The sequence below is a fragment of the Dryobates pubescens genome, chromosome 11 (assembly GCF_014839835.1).
Source record: "Dryobates pubescens isolate bDryPub1 chromosome 11, bDryPub1.pri, whole genome shotgun sequence".
NCBI lineage: Eukaryota > Metazoa > Chordata > Aves > Piciformes > Picidae > Dryobates > Dryobates pubescens.
Window position 1 is genome coordinate 35,827,690 of NC_071622.1, and position 20,715 is coordinate 35,848,404.

General features: G+C 47.5%; 1 protein-coding gene across 1 annotated transcript in view; it reads left to right on the forward strand.

Moving 5' to 3' along the window:
• Nucleotides 1-20,715, forward strand: part of DPYD (dihydropyrimidine dehydrogenase) — a 602,387-nt gene that overhangs the window by 433,020 nt on the left and 148,652 nt on the right. Inside the window, exons 17-18 of the mRNA XM_054165155.1 lie at nucleotides 9,765-9,885; nucleotides 12,720-12,839. Of these exons, the coding sequence (XP_054021130.1) occupies nucleotides 9,765-9,885; nucleotides 12,720-12,839 (241 nt within the window). The remainder of the gene's footprint in view (nucleotides 1-9,764; nucleotides 9,886-12,719; nucleotides 12,840-20,715) is intronic.

Below are 20,715 nucleotides of genomic sequence, written 5' to 3' on the forward strand. Positions count from 1 at the left end.
TGGAAGGGACATAGGGGGATCAACTAACCCAACCCCCCTGCTAAAGCAGTGTCACCACAGCAGGCTATCCAGGATCACAATGTCCAGGTGGGTTTTGAAAGTCTTCAGAGAAGGAGACTCCACAACCTGTCTAGGCAGCCTGCTCCAGGGCTCCATCACCCTCACAGCAAAGAATTTTTTCCTCCTATTCAGGTGGAACCTCCTGGGTTCCAGTTTGTGCCTATTGCCCCTTGTCCTATTGCTGGGCACCACTGAAGAGTCTGCCCCCATCCTCTTGCCCCCTGTCCTTAAATTCTTGCTGAGCACTGATCAGATCCCCTCTCAGGCTGCTCCTCTCAAGGCTCTTGATGATCCTTGGGGTCTCTTCCAACCTTAGTTATACTGTGCTCAATAGCCCCAGGACGCTCAGCCTTTCCTCCTCACAGCGATGCTCCAGGCCCCTCAGCAGCTTTGTAGCCTCCATTGGACTCTGTAGTTCCTGTCTGTCTTGAGCTGAGGAGCCCAGAACCGGCCACAGGACTCCAACTGTGGTCTCACCAGGGCAGAGTAGAGGGAGAGGAGAACCTTCCTCGATCTGCTGGTCACATTCTTCTCAGTGCACTCCAAGATACCATTAGCCTTCTTGGCTGGCTCATGGTGAATTTGTCCAGCAGCACCCCCTGGTCCTTTGCTCATCAAAGAAATTGAATGTTGATTATTTGGGTAAAACTAAATCCTGTGTTTTGGTTTTGCCTTGCTGAAGTGTGATTAAATTACAGGGATGTTGAAATGCTCTTTTTTCTTACCCCTGATAGGTGACATGGCAGCAGCACTGATGGGTTTATTTTTTGTTTCCATTACCCTTGATAGCATTTCTGTGGTGAATGATTTAGTAATTGTTTCCAGAGAAAATCGTTCAGAGAGTGTTCTGAGCAGAGGCTCTTTGAGATCTTGGCAGGTTGTGGAAGATTGTTTCTGGGAGCTGCTCAGGTTTCCAGAGTCTCTTTACTCTTGGTTGCCTGCAAAGTGCTGTCAGTGCTGAAGCCTTGGTCCAGTTTGATTCCTTTTTTATTTTCAAAGGGATAAAATTTTAGACCAAAAAGAAAAAACAAACTACTTGTCACCTTGGCATTTCATAGAGTCACAGAATGGTTTGGGTTGGAAGGGACCTTAAAGATCATCCAGTTCCAGCCCCCTGCCATGGGCAGGGACACCTCCCAGCACCTCAGGTTGCTCAAGGACTCATCCAACCTGGCCTTGAACACCTCCAGGGAGGAGGCATCCACAGCTTCCCTGGGCAACCTGTTCCAGTGTCTCACCACCCTCACTGGAAAGAATTTCTTCCTAATCTCCAGGCTAAACCCACCTTCCTCAAGCTTTAGTCCATTCCTTCTAGTCCTGCTTCTGTAGGCCCTTGTGAAAAGTCCCTCCCCAGCTCTCCTGTAGCCCTCTTCAGGTACTGGAAGGCTGCTCTGAGGTCTTCATCTGGTTTTGCATTATTTCTGGTCAGGAGAGTTTGCAAAGATCTTGAAACCCTAAATTACCTTTTGGTAAGTTGGTCACCATCATTGGAGGTGTTCAGGAGGAGACTTGATAGGGTGTTGGTTGTATGGTTTAGTTGATTAGGTGGTGTTGGATGATAGGTTGGACACGATGATCTTGAATGTCCATTCCAACCTGGTTCATTCTATTCTATTCTATACCTCTCTGTGTTTATTTACCTACATCTGTAGTTGCATCTACTCCATAAAAGGTTCAGATACTTCCTGTGCTCCTGAAAGCTGGAGCTGATTTTCCATTTCCTTAAACACAGATCCTCAGGATGTCAGTAACTGGTTTTAAAGTGTCTTAAACTGGGTTTCTGTGGCTGAAAACTAAGATATGAAATTAGTGTGGAGAAAGAGGAAGGTGGTTTCCAAAGCCTTTGGAGTTTGGCTTAGAGATGAACTTTAAAACATGGAAAAGAATCAGGAAAAATAATTCAGACTCTATCAAAATAGTTTCAAAAGATCAGATGATAACTTCAACAGATCAGTAGGGAAAGACACAGCAAAAGGTTCCAAAATCCTGGGTTTGGGAAATTCTGATCTTCCTTCCTTCTCCTTTCTGCCAAATGTGGGTTTTGCAGAGTGTTTTTTGTTTCTTGACATTGTATTTTAAGTAGGACAATTTACTTTAGCCAGAAGGCTGTGAATTGCTCCAGCCATGTGCCAGCAGTGGAGCTGATAACAATATCAGGCCCAGCCAGCATGGGTTTAGGAAGGGCAGGTCCTGCCTGACCAACCTGATCTCCTTCTATGATCAGGTGACTGCCTGGTGGATGCGGGGCAGGCTGTGGATGTTGTCTACCTGGACCTCAGCAAGGCCTTTGACACCATCCCCCACAGCAAACTCCTGGCCAAGCTGTCAGCCCATGGCTTGGATGGGAGCACACAGCCATGGTTTTGTTTCTGTCCATGCAACCCAGGCAGAGGTGACCTGCTCTGTGCACCACGTTTTCATGCTCCTTTTAAAAGATGCAGGGTGTGTTTGCCTCCAGGCTGGTGGGACGTGGAACTCATTATCAATGCCAAATGCAATCAGTAGACAACTTGCTGCTTTCATTTCTGAGGACTTTATTTTTATAGTTGTGGTTGTAGTTAAGCTTATCATGTGATCATTTAGGGTGGTGGGGGGAGGGGGGGAAAGAAGTTGAATAGTTGTTTTTCCACTACTATATCTACCCATTGGCAAGGAGTAGTTAGGATTAAAAGCTCCATCTAGCCCAAGGCTATAATGAATATTCAGGAAAAACGATTCTCTACTGCTGCTTGAGGAAGTAAAAAGGCAAGCCCTGTAACATTAAAATCTCCTGTGCCTTTGGAATAAACAAGCAATATTTGATTTAAGAACAGGGAGACGGAGACTTGATCTGCTATTGAACTGCCAACAGATTCCTGTCGCTGCAGAGCGTGATCCAGTACTGTGGTATAGCTGCTGCTGGTTTCACCAAGCTTTTATTTACTTTGTGTTTGTATGGAAAGAATGTGTGGGTTAGAATAGAATAGAATAGAATAGAATAGAATAGAATAGACCATGTTGGCAAGACCTTTGAGATCATCGAGTCCAACTTGTCATCCAACACCACCTAATCAACTAAACCATGACACCAAGCACCCCATCCAGTCTCTTCCTAAACACTTCCAGTGATGGTGACTCCACCACCTCCCTGGGCAGCACATTCCAATGGGCAATCACTCTTTCTGTGAAGAACTTCTTCCTAACCTCCAGCCTAAACCTCCCCTGGTGCAGCTTGAGACTGCGTCCTCTTGTTCTGGTGCCTGGTTGCCTGGGAGAGGAGACCAACCCCCACCTGGCTACAGCCTCCCTTCAGATTGTTGTAGACAGCAATAAGGTCTCCCGTGAGCCTTCTCTTCTCTAGGCTAAGCAACCCCAGCTCCCTCAGCCTCTCCTCATAGGGCTTGTGCTCCAAACCCCTCCCCAGCTTTGTTGCCCTTCTCTGGACATGTTCTAGCAAGTCAACATCCTTCCTAAACTGAGGGGCCCAGAACTGGACACAGGACTCAAGGTGTGGCCTAACCAGTGCAGTGTACAGGGGCAGAATGACCTCCCTGCTCCTTCCTCCCACACTGTTCCTGATGCAGGCCAGGATGCCATTGGCCTTCTTGGCCACCTGGGCACACTGCTGGCTCACGTTCAGCCTACTATCGACCAGTACCCCCAGGTCCCTTTCTGCCTGGCTGCTCTCTACTGCACCCTACCATCATGAATGAGAGAAGAAAGAAGTAGAGTTCTCTGTACTAGTGGACTTTGAACCAATTAAAATGCTGCACATGAAGCTGAATATGATTGCAGGGTGTTCATGTTGTTGGTTCTGTGACTGTAAACCCCCAGCTGCTTTGGAAGCTAATAACATCTTACATATCAGGCTGTTTAGAAAATATTTCTTAACGATGCAGGCTTCAGCAACCACTTCATCAATTGTAAGAGCTGCAGGCCCTTTCCTAATGCTGAGTTGGGGTAGAGAAAGATACTTACGCTGTATGAGCAGTGATAGGGAGGCTTGGCTGAGACACCTGAAGGCTGTGAGGCTACTCAGAGAGTTGAACAGACTGGAAGCTGGGCAGAGAGGAACCTAATGAAGTTCAACAAGGATAAGTGCAGAGTCCTACACCTGGGAAGGAAGAATAAACTGCAGCAGTACAGGTTGGGAGGTGATCTGCTGGAGAGCAGCCCTGGGGAGAAGGACCTGGGAGTCCTGGTGGACAACAAGTTCTGCACAGGACAGCAATTTGCCCTTGTGACCAGGAAGGCCAATGGGATCCTGGGGTGCATTCAGAGGAGTGTGTCCAGCAGATCCAGGGAGGTTCTTGCTTGCCCTCTGTTCTGCCCTGATGAGGCCACACCTATAATACTCCATCCAGTACTGGGGTCCCCAGTTCAGAAGGGACAGGGATCTGCTGGAGAGAGTCCAACAGAGGGCTAGAAGGATGCTGAAGGGACTGGAGCACTGCCTGATGAGGAGAGGCTGAGAGCCCTGGGGCTGTTTTGTCTGGAGAGGAGAAAGATGAGAGGGGATCTGATCAATGTCTACCAATATCTGAGGGCTGGGGGTCAGGAAGGAAAGGACAGGCACAGCCTCTCCTCAGTTGCACCCTGGGATAGGACAAGGGGCAATGGATGGAAACTCCAGCACAGGAGGTTCCACCTCAACATGAGGAAGAGCTTCTTTACTGTAAGGGTCACAAAGCACTGGAGCAGGCTGCCCAGAGAGGTTGTGGAGTCTCCTTCTCTGGAGACTTTCCAGCCCTGTCTGGATTCATTCCTGTGCAACCTGTGCTGGATTCTCTGGTCCTGCTCTGGCAAGGGGGTTGGACTGGAAGATCTCCAGACATCTCACCCAACCCCTAATGCCCTGTGATCATCCTGTGATTTACAGATCTCAAGTTCATTCTTTTACAAGTTACTCATCCTTGAATGTTTTCTAAATCCAGCCTCCGCTAAGAACCAGCAAATGCAGTTAGTATATTGAGGTCAGTGTTTCAGAAATGCCAGTGGAAGGGAGACCCTGAAGCAGCAAAATGAGTTAAGCAAAATGAAGCCCAAACACAGTCTCTTTAAAACTGTTTTTTGGGACCAGGGTGGTCACCCTGTTAAATTTGCACCTGAGTTTAAAGCTTTACTGAATGTGATAAATGAATATTCTCACAAACCTTCTGTTTTGAACTGCATTACAGATGGGGATCACTATTTTGTCCATGACTGTACCTAGACATGAATTCTCTCTTTCTCATCACTTAAATCTTGCTCCAAAATTCTGTTATTCCATGACCTCTGCAAATTGTTCTCAGTCCAAATGCAAACTTCTGTGGAGAAGTTGTGTATGATCCAGAGAACTTCCTCTGGATTATGCAAACCACAGAACATTAGGGGTTGGAAGGGACCTCCAGAGATCACCCAGTCCAACCCCGCTGCCAAAGCACCATCACCCAGGGTTTTATTATAGCCCAGGTGAACCTCATGAGGTTCAACAAGAGCAAGTGCAGGGTCCTGCACCTGGGCTGGAACAATCCGCACTATCAATACAGCCTGGGGGAGGAAGTGATAGAAAGCAGCCCTGAGGAAAAGGACATGGGGGTGCTGATGGATGAGAAGCTGGACATGAGCAGGCAGTGTGAGCTTGCAGCACAGAAGGCCAATGGCAGCCTGGGCTGCATCCAAAGCAGCATGGCCAGAGATAGAGAGAGGGGATCTCCAGTGAGACTTCACATGGAGTACTGCATCCAGCTCTGGAGCCCTCAACACAGGAAGCACATGGACCTGATGGAGGAGTGCCATGAAAATGATCAGGGGGATGGAGCAGCTCTGCTATGAGGCCAGGCTGAGGGATCTGGGGGTGTTCAGCCTGGAGAAGAGAAGGCTTCAGGGCCTCTTAATAGCAGCCTGCCAGTACCTGAAGTGAACTACAGGAAAGCTGGAGAAAAACTGTTTGCAAAGGCCTTGCAGGAGCAATGGCTTCAAACCAGAGAAGAGAAGATTAAGTTTGGATGTCAGGAACAAGTTCTGCTCCATGAGGGTGGTGGAACACTGGAAGAGGTTGCCCAGGGAGGTGGTTGAGGCCCCTTCCCTGGAGATATTGAAGGTGAGGCTGGACAGGGTTGTGGGCAACCTGATCTAGTTGGGGATGTCCCTGCTGACTGCAGAGGGGGTTGGATTGGATGAGCTTTGGAGGTCCCTTCTGGCTCAGTCCATTCTATAATTCTATTTAAACTGTTAACTGCTTTAAGAAATTGAAGACCCTTCCATTGTGTCTACTGCATTAATCTTGGTGTAGGAGAAGCAGAACTGGTAGAAAACGAAGGTCTCACTTTGGGGGGATTTTTTTTTTTCTAAAAAAATGGTCAAATTGTTATTTATTGGGAAAGACCAAGCAGTAAAAGTCTTAGGTGGAATGGAAATTGGCTTTATATGACTGGAAGAGGTCTCCCACTGAGTTGTTCAATTTGGATTAAAATAATTGTTCAAGTATCTACCTGGACCTCAGCAAGGCCTTTGACACTGTCCCCCACAGCAAACTCCTGGCCAAGCTGTCAGCCCCTGGCTTGGACAGCAGCACTCTGAGATGGATTAGGAACTGGCTGGAATGATGAGCCCAGAGAGAGGTGGTGAATGGTGCCACATCCAGCTGGCAGCCAGGCACTAGTGGTGTGCCCCAGGGATCAGTGCTGGGCCCCATCCTCTTTAACATCTTTATTGATGATCTGGATGAGGGCATCGAGTCCATCATCAGTAAATGTGCAGATGACACCAAGCTGGGGGCAGGAGTTGATCTGCTGGAGGGTAGAGAGGCTCTGCAGTGGGACCTCGACAGGCTGGGCAGATGGGCAGAGCCCAAGGGCAGGAGATTGAACACATCCAAGTGCCGGGTTCTGCACTTTGGCCACAACAACCCCATGCAGAGCTACAGGCTGGGATCAGAGTGGCTGGAGAGCAGTCAGGCTGAGAGGGACCTGGGGGTGCTGGTCGATGGTAGGCTGAACATGAGCCTGCAGTGTGCCCAGGTGGCCAGGAGGGCAAATGGCATCCTGGCCTGCATCAGGAAGAGTGTGGCCAGCAGGAGCAGGGAGGTCATTGTGCCCTGTACACATCACTGGTTAGGCCACACCTTGAGTGCTCTGTCCAGTTCTGGGCCCCTCAGTTAAGGAAGGAGGTTGACTTGATGGAAGTTTATCCAGAGAAGGGCAACAAAGCTGGGGAGGGGTTTAGAGCACAGCCCTGTGAGGAGAGGCTGAGGCAGCTGGGGCTGCTTAGCCTGGAGAGGAGGAGGCTCAGGGGAGACCTTATTGCTGTCTACAACAACCTGAAGGGAGGTTGTGGACAGGCAGAGGTTGGTCTCTTCTCCCAGACAACCAGCACCAGAACAAGAGGACACAGTCTCAAGCTGCACCAGGGGAGGTTTAGGCTGGAGGTTAGGAAGAAATTCTGCACAGAGAGAGTGATTGCCCATTGGAATGGGCTGCCCGGGGAGGTGGTGGAGTCACTATCACTGGAGGTGTTCAGGAGGAGACTTGATGGGGTGCTTGGTGCCATGGTTTAGTTGATGAGGTGGTGTTGGATGATAGGTTGGACATGATGATCTTGAAGGTCTCTTCCAACCTGGTCTATTCTATTCTATTCTATTCTATTCTATTCTATTCTATTCTATTCTATTCTATTCTACTCTACTCTACTCTACTCTGCTCTACTCTACTCTACTCTATTCTACTCTGTCCTATTCTATTCTACTCTATTCTATTCTGTTCTATTCTATTGGTGTTAGGGTGTGTTGGAGTAAAAATGTGCATGGCAGTGCTATGAGCAGGATGAAGTCAGCATATAATGAGTTATGTGGTGTCAACAACCTGAACATTATTACAAGGGTTTCTGAGGAGGAGAATTAACATAAAGGATATAGAACTCATGTCATGTGGAGGGTCTGTCATTTCTGCATGGGGCCTGAAGGAAATTCGAACCAGAAATGAAAGTCAAAAGATGCAGCTACTTTCACACTGCCAGCGCAGCCTTCATGCATATTTCATGGCAGCTGCACGGGCGAGGAGATTGCCATTTCCATTGGAATGGCACAGGGAAGGCTCAGGGTTTTACTATTCATGTCAAGCACTGTGTGCTTTCTAGGAACACAGCCTGTGGCAGGGTTTGTTTTTGTTTGTTTGTTTGTATTTAACCACTCATGTAAAAAGGGGGAAAAAAAGCCCCAACAACAAGAAGGATAGCCCCTGGCTTGGACAGCAGCACTCTGTGCTGGGTTAGGAACTGGCTGGAGGGCCGAGCCCAGAGAGGGGTGGTGAATGGTGCCACATCCAGCTGGCAGCCAGGCACTAGTATTGTCCCCCAGGGATCAGTGCTGGGCCCCATCCTGTTTATTATCTTCATTGATGATCTGGATGAGGGGATTGAGTCCATCATCTGTAAATTTGCAGATGACACCAAGTAGGGAGCAGGTGTAGATCAGTTAGAGGGTAGAAGGGATCTGCAGAGGGACCTTGACCAGCTGGACAGATGGGCAGAGTCCAATGGGATGGCATTGAGCAAGTCCAAGTGCCAGGTGCTGCACTTTGCCACAACAACCCCATGCAGAGCTACAGGCTGGGGTTGGAGTGGCTGGAGAGCAGCCAGGCAGAGAGGGACCTGGGGGTGCTAATTGACAGCCGCCTAAACATGAGCCTGCAGTGTGCCCAGGTGGCCAAGAAGGCCAATGGCATCCTGGACTGCATTAGGAACAGTGTGGCCAGCAGGAGCAGGGAAGTCATTGTACCCCTGTACTCTGCACTGGTTAGGCCACACCTTGAGTCCTGTATCCAGTTCTGGGCCCCTCAATTTAAGAAGGATATTGAGACACTTGAATATGTCCAGAGAAGGGCAACAAGGCTGGGGAGAGGCCTTGAGCACAAGCCGTGTGAGGAGAGGCTAAGGGAGCTGGGATTGTTTAGCCTGGAGAAGAAGAGGCTCAGGGGTGACCTTATTGCTCTCTACAACAACCTGAAGGGAGGTTGTAGCCAGGAGGAGGTTGGTCACTTCTCCCAGGCAACCAGCACCAGAACAAGAGGACACAGTCTCAAGCTGTGCCAGGGGAAGTTTAGGCTGGAGGTGAGGAGAAAGTTCTCTGCAGAGAGAGTGATTAGCCCTTGGAATGTGCTGCCCAGGGAGGTGGTGGAGTCACCATCCCTGGAGGTGTTTAGGAAGAGACTGGATGGGGTGCTTGGTGCCATGGTTTAGTTGATTAGATAGCGTTGGGTGATAGGTTGGACTCGATGATCTCAAAGGTCTTTTCCAACCTGGTCTGGTCTATTCTACTTCTATTCTATTCTATTCTATTCTATTCTATTCTATTCTATTCTATTCTATTCTATTCTATTCTATTCTATTCCTATTCCTATTCCTATTCCTATTCTACTCCTATTCCTATTCTACTCCTATTCTATTCTATTCTATTCTATTCTATTCTATTCTATTCTATTCTATTCTATTCTATTCTATTCTATTCTATACTATTCCTATTCCTATTCTACTCCTATTCCTATTCTATTCTATTCTATTCTATTCTATTCTATTCTATTCTATTCTATTCTATTCTACTTCTATTCTATTCTATTCTATTCTACTCTGTCATTTCACAGAATCACAGTGCAGCCACTTTACAGCGAAGTTTTCTGTTTCCTTGATATCTCCATTTTGCCCACATGACTTTTAATTACCTTCTATATTTATCTGACCTATTTGAACAGGATCCAGAGCTGGTGAGAAACATCTGCCGCTGGGTTCGACAGGCTGTTGGGATTCCTTTCTTTGCCAAGCTGACCCCAAACGTCACCGACATTGTGAATATTGCAGTGGCTGCAAAGGAAGGTAACTGACCCCAGCCTACAAGCTGTGCAGTTTGACTGATTTGCTGGATGGGGAGAATGGAATGGAATGGAATGGAATGGAATGGAATAGAATAGAATAGAATAGAATAGAATAGAATGGAATAGAATGGAATAGAATAGAATGGAATAGAATAGAATACGATAGGATAGAATAGACTAGAATACAATACAATACAATAGGATAGAATAGAATAGAATAGGATAGGATAGGATAGGATAGGATAGGATAGGATAGAACAGAATTGAATTGAATTAACCAGGTTGGAAGAGACCTTTGAGATCATTGAGTCCAACCTATCATCCAACACCATCTAATCAACTAAACCACTGCACCAAGCACCACTCTTCCTAAGCATCTCCAGTGATGGTGACTCCACCACCTCCCTGGGCAGCACATCCCAATGGCAAATCACTCTTTCTGTGAAGAACTTCTTCCTAACCTCCACCTTAAACCTCCCCTGGCACAGGTTGACACTGTGTCCTCTTGTTCTGGTGCTTGTTGCCTGCGAGAAGAGACCAACCTGGTTACAACCTCCCTTCAGGTAGTTGTAGAGAGCAATAAGGTCTGCCCTGATCCTCCTCTTCTCCAGGCTAAGCAGCCCCAGCTCCCTCAGGCTAAGCAGAGGAGTTGCTGGAATGATAACAGATGATGACAGAAACAAATACCAAAAGAGTTTAATTGCTGTCTTTAGAATAAGCACAGTGATCAAAGGCTTCCTAATTTTGCCCATTCTTCTGGTGTGTGGCTGTATATGAAGAGAACTACATCTCTGTGTGTATTGCCATATATTGTTAACAGTAAATGACAACAGATCCTGTATGTTTGTGTGTGTTTGTTTGCTCCTATTCCTGTCCTATTTATATACTGTTAGAATCATAGAATTGTTAGGGTTGGAAGGGACCCCAAGGATCAATCAGTTCCAACCCCCCTGCCATGGGCAGGGACACCTCACACTACAGCAGGTTGCTCACAGCCACATCCAGCCTGGCCTTAAAAACCACAAGGGATGAGGCTTCCACCACCTCCCTGGGCAACCTCTTCCAGTGTCTCACCATCCTTGTGGGGAAGAACTTCTTCCTAACTTGCCAAAACTCTGTAAATTCCCCTTGTCCTATGACCTGGCTGAGGGCATTGAGTGCACTCTCAGCAAGTTCCTGATGATACAAAACTGGGGGGTGGCTGACATCCCTCATGCTGTGCTGCCATCCAACAAGACCTGGCCAGGCTGAGGTCTGGGTGCAGGCAAACCTCATGCAGTTCAATACGGACAAGTGCAGGGTCCTGCATCTGGGGAGGAATAACAGCAGGCACCAGGACAGGTTAGGGGCTGCCCTGCTGGAGAGCAGCTCCATGGAGAAAGACCTGGGAGTGCTGGTGGGCAGCAAGTTCTGCATGGGACAGCAATGTGCCCTTGTGGCCAAGAGAGCCAATGGGATCCTGGAGTGCAGCAAGAAAAGTGTGGCCAGCAGGGCTAGGGAGGTTCTTCTCCCCCTCTGCTCTGCCCTGCTGAGTCCTGTGTCCAGTTTGGGGCTCCTCAGTTCAAGAGAGACAGAGACCTGCTGGAGAGAGACCAAGAGAGAGCCACGAGGATGATTAGGGGACTTGAGCATCTCCCCTGTGAAGAGAGACTGAGAGCCCATGCTCCAGACCCCTCCCCAGGCTTTTTACCCTTCTCTGGACACATTCCAGCACGTCAACATCTTTCTTAAACTGAGGGGCCCAGAACTGGACACAGTACTGAAGTGCTGAGTGCAGGGCAGAGTGACTTCCCTGCTCTTGCTGGCCACACTGTTCCTGATCCAGGCCAGGATGCCATTGGCCTTCTTGGCCACCTGGGCACACTGCTGGCTCATATTCAGCTGCTGTCAACCAGTACCCTCAGGTCCCTTTCTGCCTGGCTGCTCTCCAGCTACTCTTTTGCCCCACACAGCTGAAGGACAGTAATCTGCCTGTCAGCCTCATTGCTTCCCATATGCTGTCTGCTAACCCCTTGCAGCTCTTTCACCTGTTGCAGACTGCCTTGAAGCTAGTGTTAAATTCATCAGCCTGGGTTTGGTCTTATAGACCTTCCTGTGCATCCCCTTACAGTTTGTTGCTTTCTGTCTTCATCTCTTTACTTGGATGTCTAGTTATCCTTGGAATTTCTAGTTGCTAGTTGAGTTTCTAGTTACTAGTAGAATTTCTAGTTATTATTTGAACTTCTGGTTCTCATTTGCATTTCTAGTTACTGTTGGAATTTCTGGCCCTTATCAGAACTTCAAGTTGCTATTTTCATTTCTAGTTATTATTTGCATTTCTAGTTATCATCTGAACTTCTACTTATCATTTGAACTTCTAGTTACTTGCATTTCTAGCTACTATTTGAATTTCTGCTTATTATTTGGACTTCCAGTTGCTATTTTTATTTCTGGCTATTGCTTGAATTTCTCTTTGCTATTTGAATTTCTGGTTACTATTTGAATTTCTAGCTCTTATGTGAGGTTTTAGTTAATATTTGAATTTCTAGTTATGATTTGCAGTTCTAGTTACTGTTTGCAGTTCTAGTTACTGTTTGAAGTTCTACTCACTATTTGAACTTCTAGTTATTATTTGCACTTCTAGTTATTATTTGCATTTCTAGCTATTATTTGAACTTCTAGATACTATTTGAATGTCTAGTTATTATTTGAACTTCTAGCTTTTTATTTGCATTTCCAGGTATGTGTTTCTGGCTATGATTTGAATCTCAGGCCCTTCCACAGCTCTTCTGCTGTGTTTTTCCCTCTCCTGTTCTTCCCCACGCTCGAGCACACAGCGGCTGACTCTTTTCGCAGGTGGCGCAGATGGTGTTACAGCTACCAACACTGTGTCAGGACTGATGGGACTGAAAGCAGACAGCACACCTTGGCCAGCAGTTGGTGGAGGACTGAGGACCACATATGGTGGCGTGTCAGGTAGGTGTTGCCCTTTTTGATGCATGGTGCTTCCTTGGAGGCTTTCAAAACATCAGGAGGTCCTTGTAGCGGGCTAGAATATCATGTCTGCAGTTGCGCTGAGTCCTTAAAGCTCACTGCTGGTCAATGTTTCTAATAGTCATGACAGATGGAACAGATTAAGTGTGAAGGCTCTTGGGTTGCCCTTTCCTTAATGGTAAAGTGCTACATCAGAGTACTGTGATGGGGTCACTGGAGAGGGAAGGAAATCTCTTCTCTCGTGACCCTCTCTCTTCCTCAGATTTTTCATTCTGTCACAATTGTCAGGCGCCACATTAGGCAGAGGCTAATGAAAGGGCATCACAGGGGGAGGTATCAACAACACAAATGCAGTGTCTGTTTCCCAGCCCAAACTTCAGCCTCCCTACGGTCTCCCCGCTGGGTGCACCCTCTTCCGTGGAGGTTATTTCCACCTCTCCCCACTGTGCTAAAGATGATAGACTGTATTAGGCAAATGTATGCACATCTTTGTAGCCTGTTGGTTGACATACACAAGAATGTCTTGTGTAGGTCATATTCCCCACCCCTGCTTCACAGTTTCATTTTAAAGCCAGCAGCAAAACTTTTGCACTCCAGTTCAGTATCCGTGCACACCGATGTATTAATCTATTGACCCTGTGTGCTCTGTTGCTGTGACAACGTGAACTTGGCCCTGCAGAGACAATGCTGTGAGCTGCTTTCTTGGTAGGGAGATTAGTCTCCCTATGAGGAGAAGAATGAGAGACCTGGGGCTGTTTAGACTGGAGAAGAGAACACTGAAAGGAGATTTAATCAATGTCTATAAATATCTGAGGGCTGGGGGTCAAGGGGGAGGGGACAGGCTCTGCTCACTTGTGCCCTGTGATAGGACAAGGGGTAATGGATATAAACTACAGCACAGGAGGTTCCACCTCAACATGAGGAAGAACTTTACTGTGAGGGTCACAGAATGTTGAACAGGCTCCCCAGAGATGCTGTGGAGTCTTCTCTGGAGACATTCAAGACCCTGTACAACCTGTGCTGGATTCTATGATCCTCCTCTGGCAGAGGGGTAGGACACAATGATCTCCAGAGGGACCTTCCAAGTCCTAACATCCTGTGAGCCTGTGATATACATAACTGAAGTAACAGCATCCCCCTGACTGAGTCAAGTGCTATTTTATTGCACCTGTCTCCTACCTCACCAAAAAAAAAGATACAATCAGAGGAGACCAGAGACAGATGAAAAATTCTTGGTTTTCATTAAATCATAGAATCACAGAATCAATAAGGTTGGAAAAGACCTCAAAGATCATCAAGTCCAACCTGTCACCACAGACCTCATGACTACTAAACCATGGCACCAAGTGCCACGTCCAAATGGTGCCTCCACCACCTCCCTGGGCAGCACATTCCAGTGATGAATGACTCTCTGCGTGAAGAACTTTCTCCTCACCTCCAGCCTAAACTTCCCCTGGCACAGCTTGAGACTGTGTCCTCTTGTTCTGATGCTTGTTGCTAGAGAGAAGAGACCAACCCCCTCCTGGCCACAACTACCCTTCAGGTAGTTGTAGAGAGCACTAAGGTCTCCCCTGAGCCTCCTCTTCTCCAGGCTAAACAATCCCAGCTCCCTCAGCCTCTCCTCATAGGGCTGTGCTCAAGGCCTCTCCCCAGCCTTGTTGCCCTTCTCTGGACACATTCAAGTGTCTCAATATCCTTCTTAAATTGAGGGGTCCAGAACTGGACACAGTACTCAAGGTGTGACCTAACCAATGCAGAGTACAGGGGCACAATGACTTCCCTGCTCCTGCTGGCCCCACTATACTTGATACAGGCCAGGATGCCCTTGGCCTTCTTGGCCACCTGGGCACACTGCTGGCTCATGTTTAGGTGGCTGTCAATCAGCACCCCCAGGTCCCTTTCTGTCTGGCTGCTCTCCAGCCACTCTGACCCCAGCCTGTAGCGCTGCAGTTTTGTATGACTGGTGTTATCCTAAGAGAACCATAAGGAATGTACCAGATAACTTTTAAACAAACTTTCATTCAGATGACTGCAGCCAGTGGAAAATTGCCTTATGGCTTCAGATAACTACATGGAATTTGGAATGATGATTATTGGTTTTTTTTAGAGAACACTGAAAAGTAAGGAAGAGATAACAATCAGAAAAAATTGCTCTGCCTATTGCATAATGATTATTCCACAGTGACAGCCCAATAAGATGTTATGTTTTAATATTATGCAAAATGGGAATAAGAGGGGAACGGGAGAACAGCCACAGCCCACTGCAATTTCTCCAGCCTGCCAGGCTGACGGGAAAAGAATAAAGGAGGTCACCGTGGGTGCTGTGCATTAAAAATTAATAAAAGAACTATTGCAGTAGTATTTTATACAAGTACCACCATTCACATTGGCTCATTTAAGTTGCAGTTTCTGAATATTCCTTCCTACCCTAAGTCTTGTCTAATAAAATCTGTGAGATGACTGAAGTGTGCCTCCTGTGTCACGGATCTGAAACGTGTGCGGGGTGCGCGGTGCAGGGGCACCGGCGTGCTCAGCCCTAAGGCAGGCACTTCCCAGCATTTCTCTGGTTCAGAATGTTGCTATAAGTGGGGCCTGAGGACAAGTTCTTTATTTTATTATTGTTATATAAATGTGATTAGTGTGTTTGTGTTTTTTATTTTCCTGAAGTTTCACATGGGGAGGGGTCTGGAGCACAGCCCTGTGAGGAGAGGCTGAGGGGTTGCTTAGCCTGGAGAAGAAGAGGCTCAGGGGAGACCTTATTGCTCTCTACAGCTACCTGAAGGGAGGTTGTAGCCATGTGGGGGTAGTCTCTTCTCCCAGGCAACCAGCACCAGACACAGTCTCAAGCTGTGCCAGGGCAGGTTTAGGCTGGATGTTGGGAAGAAGTCCTTCATAGAAAGAGAGACTGGACTTTGGAATGTGCTGCCCAGGGAGGTGGTGGAGTTGCCATCTCTGGAGGTGTTTAAAAGGAGACTTGTTGGGGTGCTTGGTGCCATGGTTTAGGTGATTAGATGGTGTTGGATGATGGGTTGGACATGATGATCTCGAAGGTCTCTTCCAAACTGGTCTACACTTTTCTTTTCTTCTCTTCTCTTCTCTTCTCTTCTCTTCTCTTCTCTTCTCTTCTCTTCTCTTCTCTTCTCTTCTCTTCTCTTCTCTTCTCTTCTCTTCTCTTCTCTTCTCTTCTCTTCTCTTCTCTTCTCTTCTCTTCTCTTCTCTTCTCTTCTCTTCTCTTCTCTTTTCTTCTCTTTTCTTTTCTTTTCTTTTCTTTTCTTTTCTTTTCTCTTCTTCTTCTCTTCTCTTCTCTTCTCTTCTCTTCTCTTCTCTTCTCTTCTCTTCTCTTCTCTTCTCTTCTCTTCTCTTCTCTTCTCTTCTCTTCTCTTCTCTTCTCTTCTCTTCTCTTCTCTTCTTTTCTTTTCTCTTTTCTTTTATTTTCTTTTCTCTTTTCTTTTCTCTTCTTTTCTTCTTCTCTTCTCTTCCCTTCCCTTCCCTTCCCTTCCCTTCCCTTCCCTTCCCTTCCCTTCCCTTCCCTTCTCTTCCCTTCCCTTCCCTTCCCTTCCCTTCCCTTCCCTTCCCTTCCCTTCCCTTCCCTTCCCTTCCCTTCCCTTCCCTTCCCTTCCCTTCCCTTCCCTTCCCTTCCCTTCCCTTCCCTTCCCTTCCCTTCCCTTCCCTTCCCTTCCCTTCCCTTCCCTTCCCTTCCCTTCCCTTCCCTTCCCTTCCCTTCCCTTCCCTTCCCTTCCCTTCCCTTCCCTTCCCTTCCCTTCCCTTCCCTTCCCTTCCCTTCCCTTCCCTTCCCTTCCCTTCCCTTCCCTTCCCTTCCCTGTTCTTTTCTTCCCTTTTCTGTTCTTTTCTTCCCTTTTCTTTTCTTTATCAGAGGAGACAGAAGATGTTATTTTAAGATGCTTAATTACCTATGGCATGAATCTGTTTAAAAAAACATGAATATGAAACCCACCCTTGTCAATTCATCATGTTGTGGAAAGGCATATTGCTGAAGACAAATATAGAAAGATGTCTGGCTGATAACTGGCATCACTAGGGCCCTGTCCCACAACTAGGCCATGAAAATGATCAGGGGGTTGGAGCACCTCTGCTACGAGGACATGCTGAGGGAGCTGAGGGTGTTCATCCTGGAGAAGAGAGGGCTCTGGGGAGACCTAAAAGCAGCCTTCCAGTATCTGAAGGGTTCTGCAAGAACGATGGAGAGAGACTGTTTGCAAAGGCCTGCAGTGACAGGACCAGGGCCAATGGCTTCAAACTAGAGAAGAGCAGATTGAGGAATGGTTTTTTCACCCTGAAAGTGGTGTAACACTGGAACAGGTTGCCCAGGGAGGTGGTTGGGGCCCTTTCTCTAGAGATATTCAAGGTGAGGCTGGACAGGGCTCTGGGCATCCTGATCTAGTTGAGGATGTCCCTGCTGACTGCAGAAGGCATTGGACTAGATGACCATTGAAGGTGCCTTCCAACCCAGAGCATTCTGTGATTCTGTGGACTCACTGTGCCAAAGAAAGGCACAGAGTCAATGAAGTCAATCTACTCAGGGACACATTGCAGTGCTTCCTCCTCAGCCATGAGGGTATGGCAGTGTACAAATGATACAAAGCCAGGGTAGCATTTTTAAAACCAGAGAGCTGGCAAGTTTACAAATGACACAAAGGTAGGCAAGCCTATCATCTTGTCAGCTCAAGGGGCAGGCTGGTCATACTTCTGAAGTCTGTTCCCAGCCATGCCAGGGCTGAGCTGCATGGCCTGCAGCCAGACACTTGACCTTTTCGTGCTTTATTTCTTCTGTCTGTGAAATGGCAGCAACAGCACTTCCATGCCTGCAGGCTTGCGGTGGAGTGCTCTGTGGTCCTGCCACGAAAGTCATTTCATAGTGTCAAATACTGGTTTTCCACTCTGATGTGCTTCAACTTCTTGTTCTGTTTTTTTTACCTAATTGAGGCAGTAAGGTTTAGTAAGGTTTTGGTTTGGGGGCTGTTCAGTCTGGAGAAGAGAAGGCTCCGAGGAGACCTTCTTGTGGCCTTCCAGTATCTGAAGGGAGCTACAAGAAAGCTGGGGAGGGACTTTTTAGGGTGTCAGGGAGTGATAGGACTGGGGGGAATGGAGCAAGACTAGAAATGGGTAGATTGAGATTGGATGTTAGGAAGAAGTTCTTCCCCATGAGGGTGGTGAGGGACTGGCACAGGTTGCCCAGGGAGGTGGTAGAAGCCTCATCCCTGAAGGATTTTAAGGCCAGGCTGGATGTGGCTCTGGGCAACTTGATGTGGTGTGAGGTGTCCCTGCCCATGGAACTGAGTGATCCTTGTGTCCCTTCCAACCCTGAGAGTTCTGTGATTCTATGGTTTGGGTTTGTTTGTTTTTAATGGGGTTTTTGTGTGTGTGTGTTTATTTATTTATATATTTATTTTGTGGTTCTTGTTTTATTTTGTTTGGGTTCTTTTCTGGGATTTTTTTTTTTTTGCTTGTTTTTCATAGTTCCTCTCTAGAGAAATTTCAGGGCTTTTAAAGTGAAAGTCAGCACTTTCATAGAAGCTGTAAGGCTGGTCCGTTTTCCATGTGTCTTACTAAAGCACAGCTGGGTTGTTGTGTTGTATAGTGCACAAACCTCGAGCAGATGCAGCACACAGCCAAGCTGTAGCTGGCTTTATGTATTGTTTTTTTCCCCCAGTTGCAGAGATTTTAGTTCTTTTCAGGACTGGAAAAGAACTTGCTCACAGAGGTACAACAAGTGTGGCAGAAGTCTCTATCCTAGGGGGGTGCAGTGTTCATAACGCTGCATGACTGTGGGCGGGTGGGAGGAAGGGAGCTGGCCCCCAGTCCTGTGGAGCTCTCAGCACAGATTCCTCTCAGTTAGGTGTGCTGGTGAGGTCTGCAATGAAACCAGGCTCAAAGATAATGACCTCCAGCAGCATCCAAACAGGGAGGAGCTGCTTGCACTGGAGTATTTCTGGAGGGCTGTATTAAACTGCACTGTAGATCAGTCTGAGCTTCCTTTTTTCCTTGTTTTTTTTCTCTCACTTCTTTTTGTACATACATCTGTGGTGGTTTTAGGCTATGCCTTCAAAATTAGTTACAGATTTTGAGCAGAAGAGTAGAAAAATGTAAATAAATCACTATTGGGTGTAAAAAGGAAAACAAAAGAGTATTCTAACCAAATTCATATTTGCTATAAAATTGGCTGTATCAAAACAATTCTTTCTCTTTTTTTGATCTCTTCTCTGCTTGCTGCACTTGGGAGAGATTAACCTGCTTGTTTTTTTCTCAGCTGAGCTTGTTTGGGATGTGTTGTTTAGTTAAGTCTAACCCACTGCTTCTTCTCTCTTGGGACAGGGAGGTGGGGGGGTCAGGGGGACAGTGGAATGGCTTCCCTGGTTTCTGACCAGGGGGGTTTTCATGTTGTTTGCTAATTGTAAGTGTCTTTATAATATTGTATATCCTGTATATGTTGTACATATTCATTGCATTCCATTCTAGAGTGTAGTTTTGCTTGTAAATACTGCTTCCATTTGCTTCTAACTGAGTTGGTCTGGCAAAGTTAATGCTGGGGAGGGGCGGAAATTTCAACCCACCACAACATCACAAGAAATTCTCCCTACCTCCAGCAGCATTACCTGCTAGTGTAGGGGTTCCTCTGTCTAAAAGACTTGTTTTGCTTCAGAGAGTGAAAAGCAGAAGCTGCTGTACTTGGGGTCCACTACCAGCAGCAGATACATACACCTTCCTTGATGTTAGAGAAGCTGTAGACAAACACATCCTGGCCTTTGGAATCTGTTTCCATTCACTACCCCAAGAGCAAAAGGAGCCCTGGATGGAGGGCAGCAGTGTGTGAGAGGAGGAGGCCAGCAGAAAGCTGGAGGTAAGGCACCACAGTTCAAAACACATACTGGGCTCTTGTCGTGAGTAACTAGTGATAGAATGAGAGGGAATGGCCTCAGGTTGTGCCAGGGGAGGCTTAGGCTGGACATTAGGAAACATGGAAAGGGCTGTGAGGCACTGTCTCAAGAGGACACAGTCTCAAGCTGTGCAGGGGGAAGTTTAGGCTTGATCTTAGAAAAAGGTTCTTCCCAGAAAGAGATTGTGCATGGGAATGGGCTGCCCAGGGAGGTGGTGGGGTCAGCATCCCTGGAGATGTTTAAGAGAAGCCTGAATGAGGCACTTAGTGCCATGGCCTGGTTGATTAGATAGGGCTGGGTGATCAGTTAGAATTGATGATCTTGGAATTCTCTTCCAATCTGGTCGATTCTGTGTGTAATTCTGTATGTAACAGCTGCCCAGGGAGGTGGTGGAGTCGCCATCCCTGGAGGTGTTTAAAAGCCATCTAGACCTGGTGCCTGGGGACATGGAGCAGGGACAGGCTGGGTGGAGTGGGCAGTGTGGCTGGGCTGGGTGGGCTCGGAGGACCTCTCCAGCCTGGATGATTCTGTGATTCTATGAATGTCAGCACTTTGCACCTCCACACAGGGCAGCCCCTGTCCCTGCTCGCTGAGGTTTGCTGGCAGCTCAGGCCTGGGTCTGGTCTGCCAGCCAGCATGTCCTGAGGGCAGGAAGTTGCTTTCTGGTGTTTGTGGCAGGTGGGAGCACAGCTGGTGGCAAAGGGGCTGGTGACCTGGCAGCATGGGCTGGTGGCAGGGATGGGATCACACTGTAAGGAAGTCCTTCTCCTCAGGGACAGCTGTTCTTCAGAAACTTGCTGTGTCCACACATTTCTGAATACAATGCAGACTGCCTTCCCCTGGAGAGCGTCAAACTCCCTCCTCCAAGCTTAATGAAGGCTTCTGTCGATGAGCAGACCGTGAAAGTGTGTTGTTGTCGTGGCCCAGCAGCACGCTGACATTTGACTTGCAGACCCCCCTGT